Here is a 23,891-nt window from a genome sequence, read left to right on the forward strand (position 1 = left end):
GGAACAACCCCCTCGGAGTCGTCACTTCCGGGGGCGCCACATAAGTCTCGCGCGCTGAGCTGTTACCTTTGTCTCGCCACAGGCCAGAGAAAAGCGTACCTCGCACTGCGGGGCTGGATATCGCGATAGTCAGGTTCGTGCTTAGGAATTCAGCGAGGGATTGGTTGCCGCTGCGCGTATCCGACTCGTTGTTTCCTGGCAAAGGGTTGGAGGGGGGCAATATCGCCCAAAGACGCAGGGGTTGATTTGCGCATGTGCAAATTCTCGCAAGCAGCGCTTAGACGCGGCAGGTCTAAGACCAAAGACCCCAGCTTGTCTTCTACTCCCGCGAGGACTACAGTTCCCAGCGTGCAGCGCTCCAGTTTCATCTCCGTGGAGACACTTGTTCCAACGTGCTGCGCCGGCAGGCCGGGGAACAATCGGAGCGGTGCACGCTGGGAATCGTAGTCCCTGCGACTCGGAGTTCGGCTCCCGCTGGCTGGGCAGGGGCGCGTTGCTGCTGCTGCGGCGGGGAGCGGGGCGCCGGCTTCCCCAGGGCTGAGGGAGGGACGCAGCCACGCTCAGTCTGCAGCCCGGCATCTCCTGCTCCGAGGCGCCCGCCCGGCTGCCGGAGTGAGTCCCTGCGTGAGGTGGGTGGGGCTGGGCTGGGCCCTTCTTCGCAGCCCTACACCTGCCCTGCGGTGTGACCCCCGGGCTCCTCCAGCTCCGCTCAGGGCTCCCACCTGGGATTTGGGATGATCGGGGTTGGAAAACTCCTCTGCCCACCAGTGTCTTCCCCACGAAGAGCTATTGGGGGCGGGGTTGAAATGTAAAGAGAAGTGTCAAAGGGCTAATGAGACTGGGAGGGGGAAGGTGAGCTGTATGTTTTCCAGGGAGCACTACCAATTTCAACTGTACATAAGAAGTAAGGGGGTCTAAATGAGCTTTTAGCACCCAAGAAAGACATGATGGAGTCGTTGTGGATACTCTTTGAAAAAACCACTCAATGTACATCAGCTGTCCAAAGAGCTAATGGGATTTTAAGACCCATTAGAAAAGTGATAGGCACAATATCATCTATCGTAAACCCACTATATAAATCCATGGTATGCTCTGATCTTGAATATTGTGTGCAATGTGGTCATCCCATCCCCAATAGAGAGAGGAAGGAAATGTACAGAGAAGAGCCACTAAATAATTCGGATATGAAACTGGGTGTGGAGGACAGCTTAAAATATGTGGGACTCTTCAGCTTGGAAAAAGAAACAAATGGAGATATGATCAAGGTCTATAAAATCTTGACTGGTATGAAGAAAGTGAAAAAAGGAAATGTTATTTAATTCTTCACCTAAACAAGAACTAGGGATCACCTAGTGAAATTAACAAGTAGCAAGTTTTAAAAAAGGAAATATTTCTGCACACAACATTCAGCTGACTTGTGGAATTCTTTGCCAGGGATGCTGTAAAAGCCAAAACTAAAAGAGAATTAAAAAACTAGGTCAATTCCCAGTGGACAGCTCCATCAGTGGCTCTTAACCAGGATAGTGAGGGAGGCAACTCCATGCTGCAATATGTCTCTACCCTCTGTTTGTCAAAAGCTGAGACTGGATGATGAGATGTCTCAGATGATTACCTAGTCTGTTCATTCCTTCTGAAGTACCTGGTGTTGGCCCTGTTAGAAGATAGGATATTGGGCTAGATGAACCATTGATCTGACTCCGTATGGACATTCTCAAGTAAAAAATAATTCTTATAATAAAAATATGGGACAGACCATCAAGCAAAATATGTCACCACTCTCCACTAAGGATGTAAGTGACTAGTCAACTATCCGGAAAGCATAAGCTCATTGGATAGTAGACTAGTCTGTTAGAGAGGCCACCATGGGGGGGGGGGGAAGCCATTGCTGGGGGGAGCTTCCTTAAAAGGAACCGTCTCCACTGTGGGCATGGGATGTAGAGGCACAAGTGGGGACTGAAGCAATCTCTGCTCAGGCTGCTTCTGCTGTGATTCTGCTTTTGAAATGTACAAGAACCCAACTGGGGCTCTTGTACATTTCAAAGGCTCAGGCACAGCAGGGAGCATGGGGCCAGTCCCTCCCTGTGAGGCTTCTGCTTTTGAACAATAGAGCTCTCGCTGCAGTTTAAAGTCAGAGGCGACCTTATAGACTAATCGAATAATTGATGGAATCCCATTAACTATTCCATTAGTTAATCTAAATTTAATATCTTTGCATTCCATTGACATTCAAGTAAGGGAGACATCCACAGTCAGGACAGGCCAAAAACAGTTCTGCTGTCCTTACTCATGCAATAAGGATAACAACATTTCATTACCCTGGCATTGAAGTGCTTTGTAACCCAACTGCTACCAAAATTGATAATTTGGACAACACAGTAATGTAACTAGTTGACAATTTTGCGGTTGTTGGGGAAATTCAGGGAGGAGAAGCTCGGGAAATCCCTGCTCTCCACTCAGGCTCTCCCATCACTGCTCTTTGCAGAAAACCAACCATAACACTTGCAGTTGCAAACATAATATTCTAAATAAGAAACAGTCTACACCAGTGGGCATCAAGCTTTCCTTGTCGCTAGACTCCTTTGGAAATCTTAGATATAGTCTGTGGACCACTCAGGGATCTACAGACCACCAGTTGAAAACCATTGGTTCCTGCAGCAGTGCTGTCTGCCCAAACCAGTATACATAACTCTTGGATAGTTCTGCCCACTAGCCAGGTAACATTAACAAGACTTTGTTCAGTTTCATGTAGCTATGCAACATTCTGTGGGCAGCAGTTATGCTACATCTGGTTTGCATCCTTACTCTTCTCACAAAAAATGTTAAAAGAACATTAATGTTGCAAAATCAAGCATTCAGAAGTTAAAATGTATCAGAATGACCGTTGCCCATTCAGCCTTCGTTCACTTCCTTGTATGTCCCATTAAAATTATATTTAATTACACAGTAAGATAACTATTTTGCCCATGGGACTCCTGCCTCATTTAATATATAGGACATACTGTGCTCTAGGGAACTAAATCAGAGGTATATAGTGAACTTATTGTCTATAGGATATCCTGCTTCATTTGTTTTAGAAGTTGAAAGGTGTACTAGGAAAGAAACAAGAGATTACAGAAAAATGAAAGGTCCTAGTGGGTGGTCATGTAAAGACTATTGGAATGCATATGCACAAGAAGGGATAAATTAAGATTGTACAGACAACTGTAATTTGATATTTCCCAGTAATTTCTAGGGATATAAAATCCTACTTCATTGGCTAACTCAGAAGTGGACAATAATTTTTGGTGGGGGAACTCCAAATTTATTTATTTATTTATTTTTTGGACAGTGGTCAAAAGCCACACTTTTCTGTGGAGGAGGTGTGGGGTCTGAGATGGACTTTGGGTGCAGAAAGGCAGAGAGGGTAAGTGACAGGTGCAGGAGAAGGTGTGAGGTCTGAGATGGACTTTGGGTGCAGGAGGCAGTTGTGACCCGGGTCAGGGGATTGGGATGTAGTGTCAGGGAGGGAGAGTGGGTGCAGGAGAGGATTCTGGCCTGAGGGAGGGGTACAGGATCTGGGTGGGAGTTGTGACCTGGGGCAGGGAGGTGCAGGGGGTTTGGATGGTGACTTGGGGTGTGAGAGGGGCAGAGGTGCTAGAGGCACACTCTGGCTGGGATGTACTTATCTAAGTGTCTCCTGGCCAGCAACGCTGCAGCACCTGTAAGGCAGGCTGGGCTCCCTGCCTGCTGCAGCCCTGTATGCTTAAAATTGTAGACTGCTCCCTTCATGTGGCTCTCTGCTCTGGGAGAGGAAAGAGACTTGCGCTGTCCCTGTACCCCAGGCCAATCTCTCAACTTCTATTTGTTGGTTGTTTCTGGCCAATAGGAGTGAGGATTGGGCTGGGCGATCACATGGAGCAGCCCTGTGCTTAAAACAGTGGCTGCTGTGTGCCTGAGGATTCCTGTAGGCCGGGTGTCCGCAGGCTGGATCTAGCCTGTGAGAGGTATCTTGCCTACCCCTGGGCTAACAGGTTAAATATATTCTTTAACTGGTTAACTAATTAAATGGGGGCCAATGGGACACTTCCTACCACTGAGCTGGAGTGCCCTTGCTCCAGCCCAGCCAGAGCAGCCCCTGCCTGTGGCCTCCCTGCTACAGGGCTGCATGCAGCCCCTGCCTGCAAGGTGCCTGTGCCTGCCATGGACAGCGCCTGCACCATTTTGGATGCCACAGCAGCCCCTGTATGAGGTGGGCCAGGCAGGGGGCTACTCCAGTGTCCCCGCAGGAGCTGCTCCTGTGTGTGATGGCTTCCCATCTCCCACCACTTAACCTTAAGTGGTAATCTTCACATCCCCAGTAACTTCCTAAACTTTTTAGTGTTTGTCTCTTTAATGTTGTTTTAATGTACTATTTGGGGTTGTAAGTTCTTAATTGTTTAAAAATCCCTGAACAAATAGTAATTCCATCATGGAGAACCATATTAGTCCTCAATTTCACTTCATGCATTGAGGCAGATCTTAGCCTACTTGTTCTTGGCTGTGTTGCATTGTACCAGCTGCCTGTGGCTGCTAAGTTCTTTTCTAGCAGCTGGTGATCAGCCTGGCATGGCATGGCGCTGTGAGAGAGAGGGAAGAGTAGATGCTATAAACCATGCCATTTGTCAATTCTCCTAAGTTAAGGGACTCCTTAGATATGACTAAGCCTGATTTAGAGCTTCTTTGCACTGCTGCAATAGGTTAAAAAATCTGGCCTCATATAAGCAGTAATATCAGATGAGTTTCAAGATACTCTGTTTCCTTCTGTTTTTTGTCATGTTCTCTTGATGAAGTGTTAACAGGATTGTAAACAATGTGGGTGCATCTAGATTGGGAAAAGCTGTAATGATGGTGGCAGGTGCTTCCTGCTCATTCCGGTTAGGACTATAATTGCCTCATTCACACTATTATTTTGACATGTGTTAGCTAACAAGTAGCTTTAAAAAAGCCCACCTCTTTACTCCATAGGGAATTCTGTGCCAGAAAATTGAAATTTCCTTGTCCCCCTCCCAAAAACATTCTGCACACTATTTTAAACATTTGCAAAATTGTATTGCAATAAATAAATGCAGAGGCTCCAGAATGGCAGCCAGGAGCACAGCTGATGACATCTGAGACAGGACATCACCCTGCAGCTCTCCCTGGACTCAGGCTTCAGGGTGAGGCTGCACCCAAATCTGATGCAGTGCAAGGGCCAGGCCTCTCTCAGAAGCTTGTATCGTAGGGATATGGGAGAGGCGCGGGGGAAGAAAGAGAGCAGGGCTGCAGGGTGATCTCCAACCTCCAGGTAGCAATGGGGGCCTGGATATATCATCTTCTTCAGAGGTACTGAAGATTTAATATGTATAAAGTGTTGTGTAAATATTAAGTGTTGTGACTGGCATGTAAAATCAGTATATGAAAAATCAAAATTATTTACTATTTTTATTGTAATTTGGTGTGAGAGAACACATTGGGAAAGGAAATATTAATACCGAAACTATCAGTAGGGACATAGGATATTCTTAGTGTCCAGGAAGGAAACTTATTTCCCTTTTTCCCAGCAAAGCATCGAAGCACATATTTAATAAGCATTTGATGCAGCGTTCATTAAGTTAGCCATCATATTTGTAATCTACAGTATAATACACTGTTTTCCAAACTAACATAGTTGCTACCATTGCAAGAGAGGAGTACAGATTTTTCACTTAACCAAACAAAAACCACTTTTCCTGCACAGAAAGACATAGCAACTATTCTAACTAGTGTTGTGTGAATTCATGCTGGTCTAACCAATACTGTATTATGTGAACACCATTCACTATTTCCAGTGTGTTGGTGTACGTAGTCCTTAAAAATGTATTCCATTTAATGCAGCTTAGCTTTTTAAAGCTGGTGTGCCAGCATGTCTGATCTGATAGTAGTAGTATCACCGTTAATATTTCCACTGTTGAGTAATCACTGATTGTTATTTTACAGCAATTAAAACAATAATCTCATTGCTGTGTAGCCTGTTTCTCTTCTCCCCATCCGCTTCCTGCTGCTTGTTATCCTATATGCACCAATTCCACCAGTTGCGTCAGAACAGCTTCTGTGTTGCTTCAACGTATGCTGGCAGACTAAACCTCCCAAAGAGCCACTCTGCCAACCAGGCTCATCAGAGCATATTGTGTTCAGGCTCCACTCCTGATGCAGCCCTTTCCCATCCACAAATGTCCTCTATGCTGGAGGACCAGGATCAGTTGGTATGAGCTTGGCTACCCCATACCTTTAGCTCTTGAGTCCCCTCCTGCCTTACAGCTGTAGCCTTCCCCCTTTGTATTTCTGAAGCATTACAAATGGAACTTACATATGCATGGAAGTCTGGCTCATGATATCCAAAATTAGACCTTTTGTGAAGGAAAGACCTTGTCTTTCTGTTAACCTGTGAAGAACAATTATTCGGTTCCTTAAAAACCACAAAGCAACACTTAGACCTCCAGTTGTTGACATTTATGAAATCTCATTAATGGCAAACACATGACATTTAATTGTTTGAGCAAGAATATACTGTATATTCATGCATACACAACAGTGGTTGTACTTACTCTCTCCTAAGAGTTTAATAAGGAAGGTATAATCAGTAAACTGAAAACCAAAACCTCGCTCATTGATTTACATACTTATTGTTCAAATAGAAACATTAGTGAGACAATAAAAAACACAGTAGATCACTTCCAGAATTACTAGATAGTGTCAGTTCAGTGTCAGTTCCTCTTAATCATATGTCTCCTGTCAGACATGGTATGGAAACTAAAATTCTGATTATGTGCTCTGTCACACTATCCATCTTGTGATGCAGTGCAAGGATAAGTGGGGAAATTGCTTACACACCAAAAATAATGTCCTAATTACATTAAGGAATGATATACAGAGCATGTCAGTCTGTTATGGCCTGCTTTTGCTATCATTGAAGTCAACTGGAACAGAATCAAACTTTAAAAATTTTAACTCTGGCTTATAAATGCAGGATCTGATTTTTTTTTTTTTTTTAAATGGACACTAGAAACTCGTATGCATTTCCCTAACTTTTATGAGTCATTATTTGGGAAGTATTCAAAAGCTACTAATGTTAGACCTAAACTTTTCCTGCACTAATGACATATTCTATTAGTGGCATTTTAATATATCACCATGAACAGAGGAAAGTCAGTATATGGATAGGGAAATCTTTGTTGCTGTGATAGTTCCCCCATATGCTTTGTGAAAATGGCTTATGAATATGTTATACATATAATTATCAATTTTGTTACAATCTGTTGCATCAGTCTCTTATTTTGGTGCATGTATCGTTCTTGTATGTAAAATTAGAAATATGAAGTATGAGATTTGTTCATCGCTTTAAATGTGCTAATGAGAGCCATTAATGGTGCTCCTAAAGCTTTAACAACGAGACGATCAACTTAACGACTTATGAACAGCCTTGTTTGTCTCTTAAGTCTAAGCAGTTGTGAGTTCTAGGAAGACATGTGACATGTACTGGGATTCCATTTTGATCCATGGAAGGAGGAATGGAGAATAAAGGATTTCCACCCCGGGGGGAAGTCTGTCCATACTGGGTCAGACCAAAGGTCCATCTGTTTCAGTGTCCTGTCTGTCGAGAGTGGCCAGTGTCAGGTGCCCCCGAGGGGGTGAACCGAAGACAATGATCAAGCAGTTTGTCTCCTGCCATCCCTCTCCAGCCTTTGACAAACAGAGGCCAGGGACACCATTCCTTACCCCCTGGCTAATAGCCTTTTATGGACATAACCTTCATGAATTTATCTAGCTCCTTGGTCTTTGGCTGGCATGGCACACCAAAAAAGAGGTCTGGGGATCTGGGTCAGGGAAAAAGGGCCTTCCACCTGAAGATTATGGCTAGGAGAAGTTCAGTTCTTTAAGTAAACAACTATTTGCAATAAGTTTTAGTGTATTAGAACAAGCCATGCATTTTTCTTTAACTTACTTTGATCTTTCTGTTTTCACTTGCAACCATTTAAATTCTACTGTTTATACTTAATAAAAACACTTTTGTTTCCTGTCAAGCCCAGTGTAAATAATTGTTGGGGGGGGGGACAACCAGCATGTATTTCCTTCTTTCATTGATAAAGGGGGCTTGCCTTAATTAACTCTTAACTGTGTAAAACTTTTACACAGGGAAAGATGGATTTATTTGGGGTTTTGATCCCTTTGGGGAGGGATTGGTTTCTTGGGTGCTGTGCACTAGAACAGTGTTTCTCAATCAGTGGTACGAGTACCATTAGGGGGTACTTGAGAGAAGTCGGGGGGGGGGGAGGACATCAACACAACTGAAATTTGGAGAAAACTGAATTTTTGTGTTAAGTTTTATAGCGCTTTCTTATTTTTAGACTTTTTACACCCAAAACATTCATCACCCACCCGGCTAACATTAAGTTGGTTAAACAAATGTGTTGCAATGGTAGGGGGAAAAAAAAGGTGGGTCTGAAAAGTGTAGATACTGGGGGTACGTATAACTTTTTTTTTTAAAGGGGTACTTTATAAAAAAAGGTTGAGAAACACTGCACTAGAACTAGAACTCATCCAGAGCTGAAATGGTTCATTGTCTGCAGTGTTCTGTAGAGGGGGCGGTTATCACAGTGCTATGTCTTTTCTGGGGGAGACTAGAGATTCTGGTCTAATAGAACAGGAGTAGGAATCCCAGGAGAGTAAGAAGGCGAGTGTCAGTGGCGTAATCAGCACACTGGGGAACAGTCCCAAAGGGATCTTCTGTGACCACACCCTATCACACTTACCTATGGTGGAAAGTCTGATTTCAAAATTTAATTTGTGAGACATTAATGAGCAAGACAAGGTTTTGTGGTAATATCTATTTGGAGGGTTATTTTTGGAGGGGGGTTCATCCAGATGTCTGTTGCTGTGGGTACTTCTGGTTTGAGAGCCTTATATGTATTTAAAAATAGAAATAGCAATCTCCCTCTGTGGTTTCATTGCCTTTCTAAGGGATGTGTTGGAAGCCCCATCACTTAGCTCTTTTAAAATATAATTAACTAAACAACATTGTGTATAGGCAGAGAGACGGACTGCATTATATGATATAAAAATATACACAGGACCTGAGTAAAGGATGAGATAAATTATGTAGCATGATGGCGATAAAAATTGAGTACGGGCACAGAGTTTTTAGTACAACAGTTAATATGGCCAGATACTTACCCATGGGAAAAATCACTAAAACAAAAATTTTCAGAGGGGTAGCCAAGTTAGTCTGTAACAGGAAAAATTTAACAAACAACAAGTAGTCTAGTAGCACTTTAAAGACTAACAAAACATGTAGATGGTGGTATGAGCTTTCGTGGGCACAACCCACTTCAGATGACCAGAATGTTGGAAGTGTGTTTTAAGTGTTTACCTCAGACTAAGATTCAGGAGAATGGCACATGAGTCTGTCCATAAATAGATCAATTATGAAAGATCACCAGCCTCGGCGTAGAACTTGCCTGGGCGGAACAAAAAAATAGTTTCATCCTAGATAAAACCAGTTGTTTCTAACTTCTATGCACACTTCTAGGATTTGAAGGAATTGGCTTTTCTCAGAAGAGAGCAAAGAGATGATGCATTGGTAAAGCCCTTTAAAAACACAACTGGATGGGTTACAGAGACAACGTAGGTGGCAGGACAGAGAGAGGAACAAAGGGACAATCATTTGGAAGGAGAGGAAACTGCAGAACTAGCCAAGGCTGAAATAAATTGGTTGCAGGAGAGAGATGAGAACCTATAATTCAGAGGAGAAGCCATGAGCTGCAGCAGGAGGAGTCTAGACTCTGACCAAGCCCCAATCTTTGAGTGGTGAAGAAACTGAAGCAGGGAAGGGCATATAGGTGTATTATTGTTTTTATCTACATAGCTATTCTACTGCCCAAAGCAGACAGTAGGGCTGCGTCTACACTGCACACTTATTTCTGAATAAGCTACTCTGGAAGAAATATTCCAACATAGCTTATTTTGAAATAGTGCACCTACACTACAGGGAAGCTTCAAAATTAGTTCCTAATGAGGACGTGCTACCTCAGTTTAGAGCCCCAGGAGGCACAGGGGAATAATTACTTTGAATGGCCCTGGGGGAGGAGCTTTTTTGAAAAAGCAGCAGTGGAGCCTCCACACTACTGCTATTCTGAAATAGCTATTTTGGAAGCGGTGTTATTCCTCATGGATTGAGGTTTACAGATTCTGGAATAAGCCACCCATTATTTCGATATTATTTTGTAGACACTTGCAAAGTTATTTTGGAATAACGGCCGTTATTCTGAAATAACACTGCTGTATAGATGCACCCTAACGGTTTTTAGAAATCCCTTTTTCAAAGCCTGGCTACGTCTACACTGGCCCCTTTTCCGGAAGGGGCATGTTAATTTCACCTATCGTAGTAGGGAAATCCGCGGGGGATTTAAATATCCCCCGGGGCATTTAAATAAAAATGTCCGCCGTTTTTTTCCGGCTTTTAAAAAAGCCGGAAAAGAGCGTCTACACTGGCCCCGATCCTCCGGAAAAAGCGCCCTTTTCCGGAGGCTCTTATTCCTACTTTGAAGTAGGAATAAGAGCCTCCGGAAAAGGGCGCTTTTTCACCTACTACGATAGGTGAAATTAACATGCCCCTTCCGGAAAAGGGGCCAGTGTAGACGTAGCCCCTATGTCTGTGTCAACTATCACATGTCTATGAAGAGAGAAACTGTAAATCAGAAGGCTCACAAAGCTGGAGGTCTAGGAGAAGGTGTGCTTAAGCAACTTGCGAGTCTGTGGGAGCTAGCCTTAGTCTCTAGGTCTATACAGATGGACTACAGTGTTTTGGCTCTGAGGAGGGAGAAGAGAGGACGTTGCTACGAAGAGAATCTGCTCTCAGAGTTGCCCTACAAACTCAGCTGTCGGCCATACCTGACAGATTCAGAAAAGCATAAAAACACATGGTCCAGTGTGTGGAACACAAACACAACATGGTAAGGAAGGTGAGTTTGAGTAGTGCTGTGCCAGTCAGACATTATATGTAGAACTGATACCCAAGCGTAAGGGAATGAAGGGGCTGCAAGAGATCCAGCAATAGTTGGAGCAACTGTCACAGCAATATATTGTACAATATCTTCATTTTAGGCAAACAATGGTTCGTAGTGGAAAGAATGGTGGGCTCCATCTGAAACAGATCTCTTATTACAAACGAACAGGGGAATATCATCCAACTACATTAGCAAGTGAAAGAAGTGGAATAAGAAGAGCAGCCAAAAAATTTGTTTTCAAAGGTTAGAATATTCTCTCTCTTTTTTGGGAAATACATTACTTCCTGATTTCTTTTTCAAGGTGAAGACTTGCTTATAGCACAGTGAGACCAGTGTCTGATTTTTGTATTTGCTTATAAAATAAACTCATCTGTGTGTCATAGGTTAGCATGCATATGAACATTCTTAAAAACAATCTGTCCCCATGAGCCTCTTCATTAGCATGTTTAATTGTATTTACATGGTCTGGAGAGCCATCTAATAATTAAAGCCCATTTTAGCTACTAGTGAAATCTCTAACTGCTGATCATGACTCAAGGAAGGTGAAAATATAAACGCTGATCTTTAACTAATGACAAAGAGACTATTTTGTTTACCACAATAGTAGGATTGGCAGGAAAGGCAGAGAGTGGATAGGAAGTTGACTCAAAGTGCTTATATGGGGAGTAAGAGATGCAAAATAAGCCCTAGTATGTGCAACAAGTTCTGCCAGCAGAAACTGTGAAGCATGTGACCTCTTAGTTTTACTAGATTATGCTTCAGAGATTTCATGGAGGAACACAATTTCTCTTGTGCTCCTGTAGGAATAGGTAAGGGTGCATTGCCCAGTACTTGAAGTTGATGGAGTACAGCAATAAACAAATACTCCCTGCTAAAGAGAGATTTGGTATGTAATTGTACACAGCTGAAAATAGTGAATAATGAGTTTAATAAAATCCATAACTAAGACTATCCAATAGTTGAACGGACTTATGTGGTTATGTCTTAAATATGCCATATCATTTATAATATTATTTTTCTTCCCAGAAAATAAATTATTCTATGTGGGGAAAGACAGGAAACAGATGCGTTTGGTAATTGTCTCAGATGAGGAGAAGAAGAGAGTTCTACACAAATGCCATGAAAGCCCTGCAGGTGCACATCATGGCATATCAAGGACTCTGACTCTGGTGGAGTCTAATTACTACTGGACTTCCGTAACAAATGACGTCAAACAGTGGGTATGAGTCATAACTATAGAATATTTGTATCTAGTCTCTGAAATAAGCTTAATTGAGATAGTGCTGATTGCTTTGTACAATTCTTTTACAAGACTCCTATCTTTAACCTCCCTTTTAATGAAATAGCTGAACAATATTGTGCTGAAACTTAAAAATAACAAGGGAGGGGGATGAGTGTGCAAGTGTATGCTAAAAATAAACCCTAAGTTGCTTAAGAACACCCTTGTCATTAAAAGTCAATGGGATTTATCTGGAGACACTTTTGAAAAATCCAACTAAGTCCCATTGAGTTGTATGAGATTTGTGTTCTTAAGTCACTGGGAGGGCTTTTGAAAATTCCTCCTCGGGTTGATACCTGGGTTCAGTTCAGAAGTAGAGACTGTTTTCAGTGTTATAATGGAGTAAAAATGTGATGCTAGAAAAACTAAATTTGAGGGCTAGATTGTTGGGATTAAACTTCCAGTGCTCTGTTGAGCTTGAGGCCTCCACTCTAAGACTCTTAATTCAACAAACCTCATGCATGTATTTAGATTTTTCAATTATTTTAAAGTTAGTGTTAGACAATAAAATGTCAGAATACAATGGTTACATAGGTACAAAGTGGCCACATTGTAGTTTTGTTTTTTCTTAACCAGTGTACCTTTAATGTATAGCACAATTATGTATTGTGGGCACAGCCTGTACTGAGTGATGGTGAGGGGTTGCTCTAAGTGAAAGTATCAGGAAGTATTCAGATTCAGGGAGGCAGAAGAGGGTGCTGGTAAGTAAATAGAGGCTGCAAGACCACTGTTAAACCTTTTTGTGGAATACAGCTTACTATCCTGGACCACACACACTTCTTCAGAATGGCTGGCCTGGGCATAGCAAGGATAGAAGTTGTGCTTTGCCAATCCTTATGTCCTTTTGGGCATTAGGTGTATCTAGGGGAATTTCTTATATGGGACACCCAAATGGAAATCATTTTGCACTCCTTATCAGTAGAGCCCTGCATGGATACAAAATTTTGTATCCTCACCTGTATCTGCAAAAATAGGTGGCAGATCTCTGCAAATTTGCAGGGTTCTAGATACAAACTTTGTATCTACATCTGCAAAAATGATACTTATCACACAGATTGTGCACTTTCAGAATTTGATCCTGAGACTGACTATACATACACTTGCCAAATTATTGTTGCTCTTGCAGTCAGCTACATTTCCTTAGATCATAAGTATAGGTCATAAGTATAACTTCCATGTTAAATAAACAGTTCTGTACACGTAATTTAGACAGACATAAGACTAGATCCTACTGAGCAGATAAAACTGGTCTCTGGAATGCCATGTCAGATTCTGCCTATGTAACCCATGTAAATAGCCAAAGGAAAATCACCTTTGTGCAGGGGGTCTTCTGGTGGCATAAAATCATCATAACTGGTCCTGTGCACGTCATCTCCCTTCCACCTAAGGAAGAAGCTTGACTGGAGAAAAGGGGACATGACCAGGGTTTCACTACCTGCTGCTGCTGCTGACCAATTGCTGTATTAATCCCTTTGGGGTTGTTGGAAGATAGAGAAGGCTGCTTTAATTGATACGATGGGTCTCAAACTGCACACAGAGTCCCAGGATCCGTGGTGTTCAAAGTTAAGCTGTAAATTACCTTTATACAACCATCTCCCAACCTGTGCTGGGTTGTGTAGTTGTATTTGTTTTCACTATAGCTGAAGATCTGGCTAAAATGTTCAGTAGAATAAAGAAATGTAAAATGAATGTGTTTGGCCTAGAATGGTTCCAGATGCTGTAATTTCTTCTCTTGTTGGAATAATAGATATCTACATTTTTATTCTAGTGACAGCATTTATTGTAAGTCACTCTTTTCTTGTTTCTGACTCAGGTATATGCTTGCCAGCATTGCCAGGTGGCAAAGAATACAGCCATCATAGTACCAAAATTACACCCTATCAAAGCAGAGGATCCATGGACTGCAGTTGCTATAGACGTAATAGGACCTTTTAATGCCACCAGCAGAAATCATATGCATGTCATGATGATGACAGACTTGTTCACAAAATGGGTGGTAGTTCTGCCATTGCAAGACACTTCAGCTGTAGAAATTGCTAAGGCAATTGTCAGTGTGTTTTTCTTGTATGGCCCACCTCAAAAAATGATTATTGACCAAGCAGAAGAGTTTGTTCATCAGGTAAGAGAAATCTGTGCTAAAAGACTATTTTAGGGAAGATGGGGTTTTTTTGTTGTTTTTTTTTATTTTTACAATACCCTTATATTCTAGACTACCTGAGAGGCTCAGGTATCAAATTTACAAGTACTTGTTCATAAAAACTAATTATGTAACTAACTAAAAATGAGTATTTGGGCAGTTACATTTTGCTAAGTTGTGACCACTAACTTTCTTCTCATGATTTGGGGCTTGGTTCAAGCTACCTGAGGGTGGGCACTAATTATGATGCCCTAGATATTTTTCCAGAGCTCTCCTCTTTGATCATTGAATGTTAAAAAATAAAACAGGTCTTGTTGAATAAGGTTATAAAAATGTATTTCTATTAAGTAAAAGTTCTGTGAAGGAGTGATGGTACTGACATATAGAAGAGAGTCATCCTTCAATCATAACTGTCTTTTTACCTCATGAGAGAAGCTTCTGTTCTTTCCGTCATTATTTGTAGTGTTGTAGCCCCTAAGTACCCCAGTCATTGACCAGGATGCTTGTGTACAAACACAGACAGGTCTTGCCCATGGAGCTTATGCTCTAGGTAGTCTCCTTGGTATTAGTAAGGTATTTTCTGCCTGTTGCCTATACTACAGTTTGCTTATACCTTAAGGCTACGTCTAGACTGGCATGATTTTCTGCAAATGCTTTTAACGGAAACGTTTTCCGTTAAAAGCATTTGCGGAAAAGAGCGTCTAGATTGGCACAGATGCTTTTCCGCAAAAGCACTTTTTGCGGAAAAGTGTCTGTGGCCAATCTAGACGCACTTTTCCGCAAAAAAGCCCCGATCGCCATTTTTGCGATCGGGGCTTTTTTGCGCAAAACAAATCTGAGCTGTCTACACTGGCCCTTTTGCGCAAAAGCTTTGCGCAAAAGGACTTTTGCCCGAATGGGAGCAGCATAGTATTTCTGCAAGAAGCACTGATTTCAGACAGTAGGAAGTCAGTGTTCTTGCGGAAATTCAAGCGGCCAGTGTAGACAGCTGGCAAGTTTTTCCGCAAAAGCAGCTGAGTTTGCGGAAAAACTTGCCAGTCTAGACACAGCCTAAGTGTATATTACAGTGGGAGTCCAATCTGTGGCCTGAAGATAACCTGTGACTATCAATGGCCACTCTGCTAAACTTGTACTTGCTTATAAATAGAAAATGTACAGTTGAACCTTTCTAGTCTGGCACCCTCGGGACCTGACTGGTGCCGAACCAGAAAATGTCCCGGACAACAGGAGGTCAATATTATCTACCAGCATTACCAAAACTTCCACTGCTTACTAGGCTCTTAGAAGAATATTAGGGGTAGATTAGAGATGGATAACAACACAGAATATTGAGAGCTAGAACTATTGGCTGTAAACAAACTTTATGGGACTGTAGGAAACTTGGCGGAACCCATGATAAGTGGACATCCAGCTAACTAAAATCATGCTGGACCATGGATGTTGCTGGACCAGAGAGTGTTGGATTAGAGAGTTTCAACCTGTATTTCAGAAGCCAACAGCCTCTACTTTTAAAATGAAGGGGTTTTTAATGGATCTCCTCAGAACCACCTCTTCAGCTGCATCTCACCACTTCCCTTGCAGTCCCAGGAGTACTTCTAGTGTGAGCTGGGAGCACTAGCTGACTGCTGCACTATGATGGGAGATCATAGAGGAGCTCCTCTATGATCTAGTTTTTGGCTGAGCTGTAGAAGACTAATGTCTTGCCTACACTATAACACTTTGCAAGCATAGCTATACTGAATTTCATATATTAAAAAAAACCTATTTTTCATTGTAATGTATTTGCTCCTGTTCTCCACTTATCTAGCATAAAGACATCAAGTAACTTTCCTAAGGTCACAGTCAGTTACTCAGCCTGAATTAGAACCTTTTGTTGTCCTCTTGTCCTTTTCTGTATGTTGTTTTGCCTTGTTTTTTGGCAGAATAGATTTGCCCTAGGTGGAAAATACTGTAATCGAGTTGCTGAAGAACTTTACATTTTCAAAGCACTCCACAAACACTAATTAACACCTCAGAGTTAGATTCACTATTCTCCAGGGGAAACTGTCATAGACTTGAGGCCATATAGTAACAAAACAGTTAGAACTCAGCAATTCATTGCTCCTACTCCCATGCCCATTCCTCCAGACCACATTGTACTGCTTAGATGGGAACTTGGATTTAGGCAGGTATATACAAGGCAATTAATTTTGGCAGTCATATGCTGGTAGGAAAGGGTAGAAACTCAATTAATGCATAATATTTACTGCAGTGTCATAAAAATACTGATTGTTCCTGTGCTTTGTGTGGTTTGTTTGTTTTTGTCTTTAAAGATCAACAGAGAACTATTTGAGCTCTTTGGAATGAAACAAGTGGTATTGTCCTACCCTCAGAAAGATGACAGAAATGAAAAAACATGCAAGATAATCAAAACATTCCTGAACAAATACTGCTCAGACCACCCCAACGACTGGGATAATAATTTATCTGCTATTGCATATGCTTTTAATTTGACTTGTTTGGTATGTGTACATAGTATCTCTCTTGTTGGGAGTTGACTGAAGTTGTTATGCAAGTACCTACTAAGACAAGTACTAAGTTTGCCTTTGTTCTTGCCCTGTAAATAGGAGCCAGTACAAAACACACCATATTTCCAAATGTTTAATCGTAACCCTTATGTGTCTGAGACTTCAAATGTACTGCAGGAAGCACATGAGGATAATACATGTATGTTTGCCAAAATTCTTGAAGCAATTAAACAAGCTGATCGAGTTTTAGAGGAAAGGAAAGCTACAAAATGCCAGGTAAATACCTCATATTTAAGTGTTATCCATGAGAAAATGGAAAAGAGTTAAGGTAAACAGGTTTGAAACAAATATTAAAAAAAAAAATCCACGGATCACCATGACCAAAGGCCTTTGTATAACACTTCTGTATGCTTCATTGTATTGTATTTAATCAATGTTACAAAAGCACACAGCTCCTCTCAGCTATAATTCATGTTATTTTTCTATGTAGATTGTGAAAAATAGGCTTGATGAACAGCAAACTGGAAACAAGGTCAATGTTAAAAGGAAGTCAAAGCAAGTAAATCCATTTCATCTTAAAGTTGGACATGAAGTACTAAGACAAAAAAAAAACTGGTGGAAAGATGGCCGTTTCCAGTCAGAGTGGATTGGTCCCTGTATTATAGACTACATCACAGATAATGGATGTGCAATCCTAAGAGATAACACAGGATCCAGACTAAAAAGGCCCATCAAAATGTCTCACCTTAAGCCATATATAAGAAGATCTAATGGACAAGGTAAATCTGTTCCTTCTCTAATTCCATTTGTCAGACAAGGGTATACTATTGAGCAAGAGAGAATCTTAGCGGATTTCTCAGTGTTAATAACAAAGACCTTGTAAAGTAGTCCATGCAGTCAGTGCATTTTCAATAAAGGAAGGACTGGGCTTCCTCTTCCCTTTTTGTTTCTAAATAACCCAACCACAGAGTAGGGGGACGCCTTGACTGCAACTTAGTCTGTCCTTAAAGATTAGTATACTACTTTATACCTTCCCAGAAAAAATCCAGTGAAGTGGTGTCTTTCACCAGTAGTGCGCAGGGTAGAGTTCTTTTAGGTATATTGATATATATTAAGGCTGTGATTCACAAGGTACCTAGATGCCAAATTCTGGTTTTAGGTACCATTGCAATCCACAAAACCCTGAAGGTGTCTAAAGTCACTCAGTACCTAGGTTTCTCCTATCTGAACACTATTGCCTCGCTGTAGGAGTGAGTGACAAAGCAGGAAAGAGGCATCTGGCCCAACTAACTTGTATGCAGGCCTGATCTGGTAAGTAGCCTCTGAGCAAACCTACTGGATAGCAATCCTCAGGTGAATTCAAACAAAACCACTTTTATAAACCTCCCTTATGCCCTTAGCCTAGCTAGTGATCAGAGTGTTCACACAGGATATGGGAGACCTCCCTCCAGCTGAAGTCCTGCCTCCCCACTAGCTATGGAATATTCCAGTATGGATCTCCTTCATCTCCTCTATTGAGATTGTTCCACCTTTAGTTAAATAATTGAGGAATTTAAAATATTAATTGCGCCAGGAAAGTGAGAATGACTGACAGGCTCTAAAGCCTACCAGTGAGGGTATGCTGATGCTTCTGGCCCTCAGGAGGAAGGGGGAATTGAAGCAGAAGTCTGTCACATCCACAAGGGCACTCCTCGTCTGCCCTATCTATTAGGGTTATAAGGGAGTTCCTTCTCCCCTGCCAGTGTGTGCAAGCTAAGAGACGATTGGCATGCCTGGTTCCTGGATCATGCAGTTCAGAGTTAGGTGCCTATTTCTAAAAGAAGCACAGGGCACAGCACATACCCCTCTGGGGAGAACTCCTATTGGTAGTTAAGGTGGCTGCCTACTAAGGCTAGGTCTACACTAGAGGATACATTCAAATTAAGATACACAATTAACGTAGCTGGAGTTGCGTCACTGCAGTCAGTGTACCTTGATTCAAACTTTGATGCTATTCACACCGCAGGGGTTGATGGGAGCACACTCTTCCTTCGACTTCCCTTACTCCTTGCAGGAGCAGACTACGAGCTCCGACGGAAGCACCCTCTCCATTCAAATTAGCATGTCTTCACTATACCCGCTAATTCGAACCCTGGAAGACCAACTGTGGCAGCCTGGATCTTCTCTGTAGTGTAGACAAGCCCTAAGTGTGCTGGTTTTTTGGATCCCATTCTTAGGTACCTATTTCTCCCCAGTTACTGTATGGGGAGATGAGACACCTCAACTCAGGCTTTGCAGATTATAGTGTTCCTGTGACTTTTCTAGGCATCCAAAAGTTAGGTATCCTATGCCTCAGCATTGAAACCCTGGCATCCCTTCATGGATCTGGGCCTAAAATTTTATACTTCAGGGGAAGAGTTATTGTAAGTGTCCCTACACATCTCCAGTCTATTTCTACTACTTCTGAGACACTTCCAGCTGCAGAATAGAAATGATCTTTGTTGTCCTTATACAGGCAGTCCCCGGGTTACATGGATCCGACTTACATCAGATCCCTACTTACAAACGGGGTGAGGCAACCCCGCACTAGCTGCTTCCCCCCAGCAGACCAGGGAGACGCAAAGCTAGCACCCCTCCCAGCAGACCAGGGAGACGTGGAGCGGATTTTCTCAGCAGACACCTCAGCTTGAGAATAAAGGACTGAGGGAAGTGAGGTGTGGGAGAATAAAACTGAGCTCTGGAGAAATGTTTGGCTAGAGTTTCCCCTACAATATGTACCAGTTCCGACTTACATACAAATTCAACTTAAGAACAAACCTACAGTCCCTATCTTGTACGTAACCCGGGGACTGCCTGTAGTAGCACTACCTTGTCATCAGATAATAGTGGCCATTTGGTTTCCACTAATGCTAGTGCTGAATCACTAACTAATAACTCAAGGTTCAAAGACCTTTGCCACAAAACATAACTAGTTTTTTTTTTCTTCCAGGTGTGTCTACCATACTACTACTGGTATACAGTGATAGTTTTCACTGTTAAAAACGCACTAAACTCACTAAGTGTTTAATTAACACCACAAAGATACCTGAAAGCAACTTAGAACTTTTTTTCTTAGGAGAAACTGGTCATTATGCCAAATGGCTGCTTCCACTATACACAGCAACAAGAACAATTGGCTTCCTAATTATTTTTCTTCCCAGAAGTTTAATAAAAATAACACATTTTCTTGTCTACTAGTTGCAGTGTTAAGAGTTAACTCTGAGTTCTGTTTAAGGCTCCTCAATTCTGTGAAGATGCACTTATGTGCTTGACTTTATTCATATGAGTAGCCTCACTGATTGATTTCAGTTGAGCCATAGTGTGGAATGTTCAGTACATTAGTCTTGATAGGATCAGGGCCTAATATATTTACTGTTCTGCTTAGACCTCATGTAAATTTAGATTTCCTCTGTTCCCAACTAGTGCTTCAGAGATGGACTACAATCACGATATAAAGGAGGAAAAAGAATTAGAAATACAGCTAATAAAATCCTAGACTAAATATTTACAGGGATTAAAATGGGGTGAGAAATTAACCAGGCTTTTCCAAGTAATTGCCAGACTTCAACAATGAAATAGCTTAGGCCATATTTGATGCCTTTTCTTGGTTGGGCTTTTAGGGGATCCACACAGACATTTCTGAAATGTGTTTTTTTTTAAATGAAAAGTTGCCGGATGATTTAATTCAGCATATGCAAAAACTAATTTAAAAAAACTGATTAAAAACTGATTTAATTGGGGAGCTATGCTAGAGCTCAGTTTGGTCCACAGACATACAGCAAAATGAAGCATTAAAAATAACAGAATGTGCACTACTACAAAGGCATTTACAAGCCTTTCCTTAGAGGAAAGGCATCAGTGAAAATTTTGTGCACAGAGAAATTTAGGAACTGAAGTTCTGTCCACATTGTAAGACTTATTATGCAAAAATGTTCTAGCCATACTTTTGAAACTGCTTGAAATTGGGTTGGCACCCAGCATCCTCCTTTTTAGTCTTTCTGTATAAAGAAAGACTATTTCTATTTGATAGGATGATTTTAAATGAAGTAGAAGTGGCTGCTCTAACCAAAATATTCTTTTCTGTTGCAGACAACCATTATCTCTTACAAGGTGCAATAGTGGTTGACCATGACTACATTTGCTTATCGGAAAGTTCATATGGGCCATGCCTACAAGACAGCACTGCTGAAGGGGAAGTAAATACCCTTGCAGCAAACAATCTGCTGCCTCCACCTGGCAAAGACAGTGAACCCTCAGACAGTAAAAGTCATTCAGAGTTTACTGATGATCATAGCATTCTGTCAGCTAACTCAAATCAAGAACAATGGTCTTCAACCTGTTGGACTTTTCAAACCAAACTAGAGGAGACTTAAGTAAATAAAACCCTACAATGTTTCATTAGAAGAAGTGGTCCTAAACTTCTCTGGTGGAATTGAAAGGGCTTCAGTAGCTTTAAATTGCTTAGCCAAATTTTAAATATTGAAATGTTAAGATACTTGTATTTACAACTGTATATGTTTGTGAATAATAGTATGTGTCTGGTAATTAGTTTGTATATATGCACTAACATGTTTGTTTTACAAGAAATATGGAAATAGTTGAGTAAAAGCACATTTCACTACTATACAGTGGGACTGTAATATGTTTATATATTTATTTACACTGTGGTCTTACCCGCCATGCCTTAGTCCTTAACCACAAAAGTATGGCACAACATTCCATTTTATGGCCACTTCACTTGTCTTGTGAGTGGTTCAAGAGCTCTGAGAATTCCAGGACTGTAAGCTGAATGACCAAAGTCTGCCTCTAGCTCCAGGAAGGCAAAGTAGTTTACACCAGCTTTTTGGGGAAAGTTATGAGTTCTGCTTTTCATAGCTTCTGTTTTTCATTGCTGGCACAAGTCTACAGCCGCTCTCCGAGTTACGAACAAGTTACGGACCAACACTTGATCCGTAACTCGAAGTGTTTGTAACTCAGATCCCATAGAGTTACATGGTGACCGCATTGTTCGTAAGCGCGGATTGCCGTTCGTAACTCGGATCTGCATTTACGACCGCTTTGGTCTTAAGTGCGGATGGTCGTAACTCGGGGAGCGGCTGTATGTTACTCCGTGAAGCAGCATAGCTGCCAAAGCATGGTGCAAGAATTGTTCTTCATGAGAAACAGCTCTACATTGTCATGTGTAGAATTTCACCAGTTTACTCGCAGCCTATCAAAACACTCTAAAAGCTTTCTTTTCCTTGCAGTCTGTTAGGGTATGTCCACACAGCAGGGCTAAAGCCAAAATAAGCTATGCAACTTATGTCAATTGCGTAGCTTATTTCAGCTTTTAGCATTGTCTTCACAGCAGGAAGTCTGAGAGAGCCCTCTTCTTCCGACTTCCCTTACTCCTCATACAATGAGGCTGTGTCTAGACTGGCCAGTTTTTCTGGAAAATCAGCCACTTTTCCGGAAAAACTTGCCAGCTGTCTACACTGGCTGCTTGAATTTCCGCAACAGCACTGACTTCCTACTGTAAGAAATCCGTGCTTCTTACGGAAATACTATGATCCTCCCATTCAGGCAAAAGTCCTTTTGCGCAAAAGGGCCAGTGTAGACAGTTCAGATTTGTTTTCCGCAAAAAAGCCCCGATCGCAAAAATGGCGATCGGGGCTTTTTTGCGGAAAAGCGCGTCTAGATTGGCACGGATGCTTTTCTGCAAAAACTGCTTTTGCGGAAAAGCGTCCATGCCAATCTAGACGCTCTTTTCCGAAAATGCTTTTACCGGAAAACTTTTCTGTTAAAAGCATTTCCGGAAAATGATGCCAGTCTAGATGTAGCCTGAGAGTTACAGGAGTCAGAGTAAGAAGTCCTCCAGCTCAACAATATTTCAACATTATGCCAAAATAACTGCTTGCAGACTTTATTTTGGAATAAAGTCTGAGATAGTGAGGCTGCATTGCTACAGAAAACCCCAAAGTATGTACCACTACTCATCTCCATATCATCTTTAAAGCAGCAAATCTCTATGTGACGCATCCTGCTTGTAGCATGAACACCACACACACTGGTCTGCCTCAGTGCTTAGGACTGCGTGATTGAATGCTTAGTCTGTGTCCATCATTGGTGATACAATTAAAAAAACCCAAAGAAAACCACAAAGTTTTTGGCACTAATGTGATTTACCATCTAGGGACAGTCCTTGGTAAATGTATTTTGTGATTCACTGATCATATAGCCTAAATCTGTCTGGAGTCTCCATTACCATTTTTCTGTTCATAAAAAAACTTGTTCTAAACCTAGGAAGGGGCCTTGCTGTTACTGAAATCCATACATCTTACTTTCTCTCTCTTTCTGAAAATTTGCCAAGATGAGTTGTGAGCTGCGGGGAGGGGAATCACCCTGTGTGCGTGCACAGGAGCTGTGTTTTTGTGCTTGCTGTAGTGCTCTTTGCAGCATCCCAGAACTACAAAGCAACACTATAGGGCCAGACCCAGGAACCATGAAAGTGGATAATTACCACCCCTTGACTTAGGAGAAGAAGCCCAGTGCTGAGATCTCTAGTGTTACCTCTTTCACTGACTGGTATTACTCACTTTCTGCTCTTTGTGATGATTCATGTTGTTGACCAAGACTTCATACTTCTAGTGGTTTTCTTCTTAGGCTATGTCTAGATAGCAGTGTTATTTTGGAATAACTGACATTATTCCTAAATAACACAGTCCGTATCTACACTACAAGCAGTTATTTCAATATAATGTCGAAATAAGGTTGAGCTGGAGAATTTCTTACTCTGACTCCTGTGACCCTCATTGTACGAGGAGTAAGGGAAGTCGGAGGAAGAGTGCTCTCTGACTTCCTGCTGTGTAGACAGCACCAAAAGCTGAAATAAGCTATTTTGACTTAAGCTATGAAATTGTGTACCTTATTTC

At 41.8% G+C, this 23,891-nt stretch overlaps 2 protein-coding genes across 9 annotated transcripts in view; one reads left to right on the top strand and one right to left on the bottom strand.

The window, feature by feature from the left end:
* PPIP5K2 (diphosphoinositol pentakisphosphate kinase 2) overlaps positions 1-240 on the bottom strand; it is a 90,381-nt gene extending 90,141 nt beyond the window's left edge. The window contains exon 1 of one of the 2 annotated variants that reach the window (XM_075932058.2): positions 100-240. The gene's annotated coding sequence lies outside the window, so the exon portion shown is untranslated. Of the gene's footprint in view, positions 1-66 lie in introns of both variants that reach the window. The other variant, XM_075932056.2, reaches the window with a different exon arrangement.
* GIN1 (gypsy retrotransposon integrase 1) lies at positions 13-21,604 on the top strand. 7 transcript variants are annotated; one of them, XM_075932062.2, is made up of 8 exons: positions 13-133; positions 11,208-11,282; positions 12,066-12,259; positions 14,132-14,437; positions 16,768-16,956; positions 17,062-17,238; positions 17,453-17,741; positions 21,070-21,604. In XM_075932062.2, exons 3-8 carry the CDS (start codon positions 12,104-12,106, stop codon positions 21,351-21,353), a joined length of 1,401 nt encoding a protein of 466 aa, XP_075788177.1. In that variant the 5' UTR covers positions 13-133; positions 11,208-11,282; positions 12,066-12,103; the 3' UTR covers positions 21,354-21,604. The 7 variants fall into 7 exon arrangements, with proteins under 7 accessions (XP_075788177.1, XP_006116184.1, XP_006116188.1 ...); XM_006116122.5 differs by having other exon boundaries at positions 15-133; positions 11,137-11,282; XM_006116123.5 differs by lacking the exon at positions 13-133 and adding an exon at positions 398-629 and having other exon boundaries at positions 11,137-11,282.
* Positions 21,605-23,891: the final 2,287 nt, after the last annotated feature.

Source organism: Pelodiscus sinensis, chromosome 6, assembly GCF_052426305.1.
Source record: "Pelodiscus sinensis isolate ZL-2025 chromosome 6, ASM5242630v1, whole genome shotgun sequence".
Classification (NCBI taxonomy): domain Eukaryota; kingdom Metazoa; phylum Chordata; order Testudines; family Trionychidae; genus Pelodiscus; species Pelodiscus sinensis.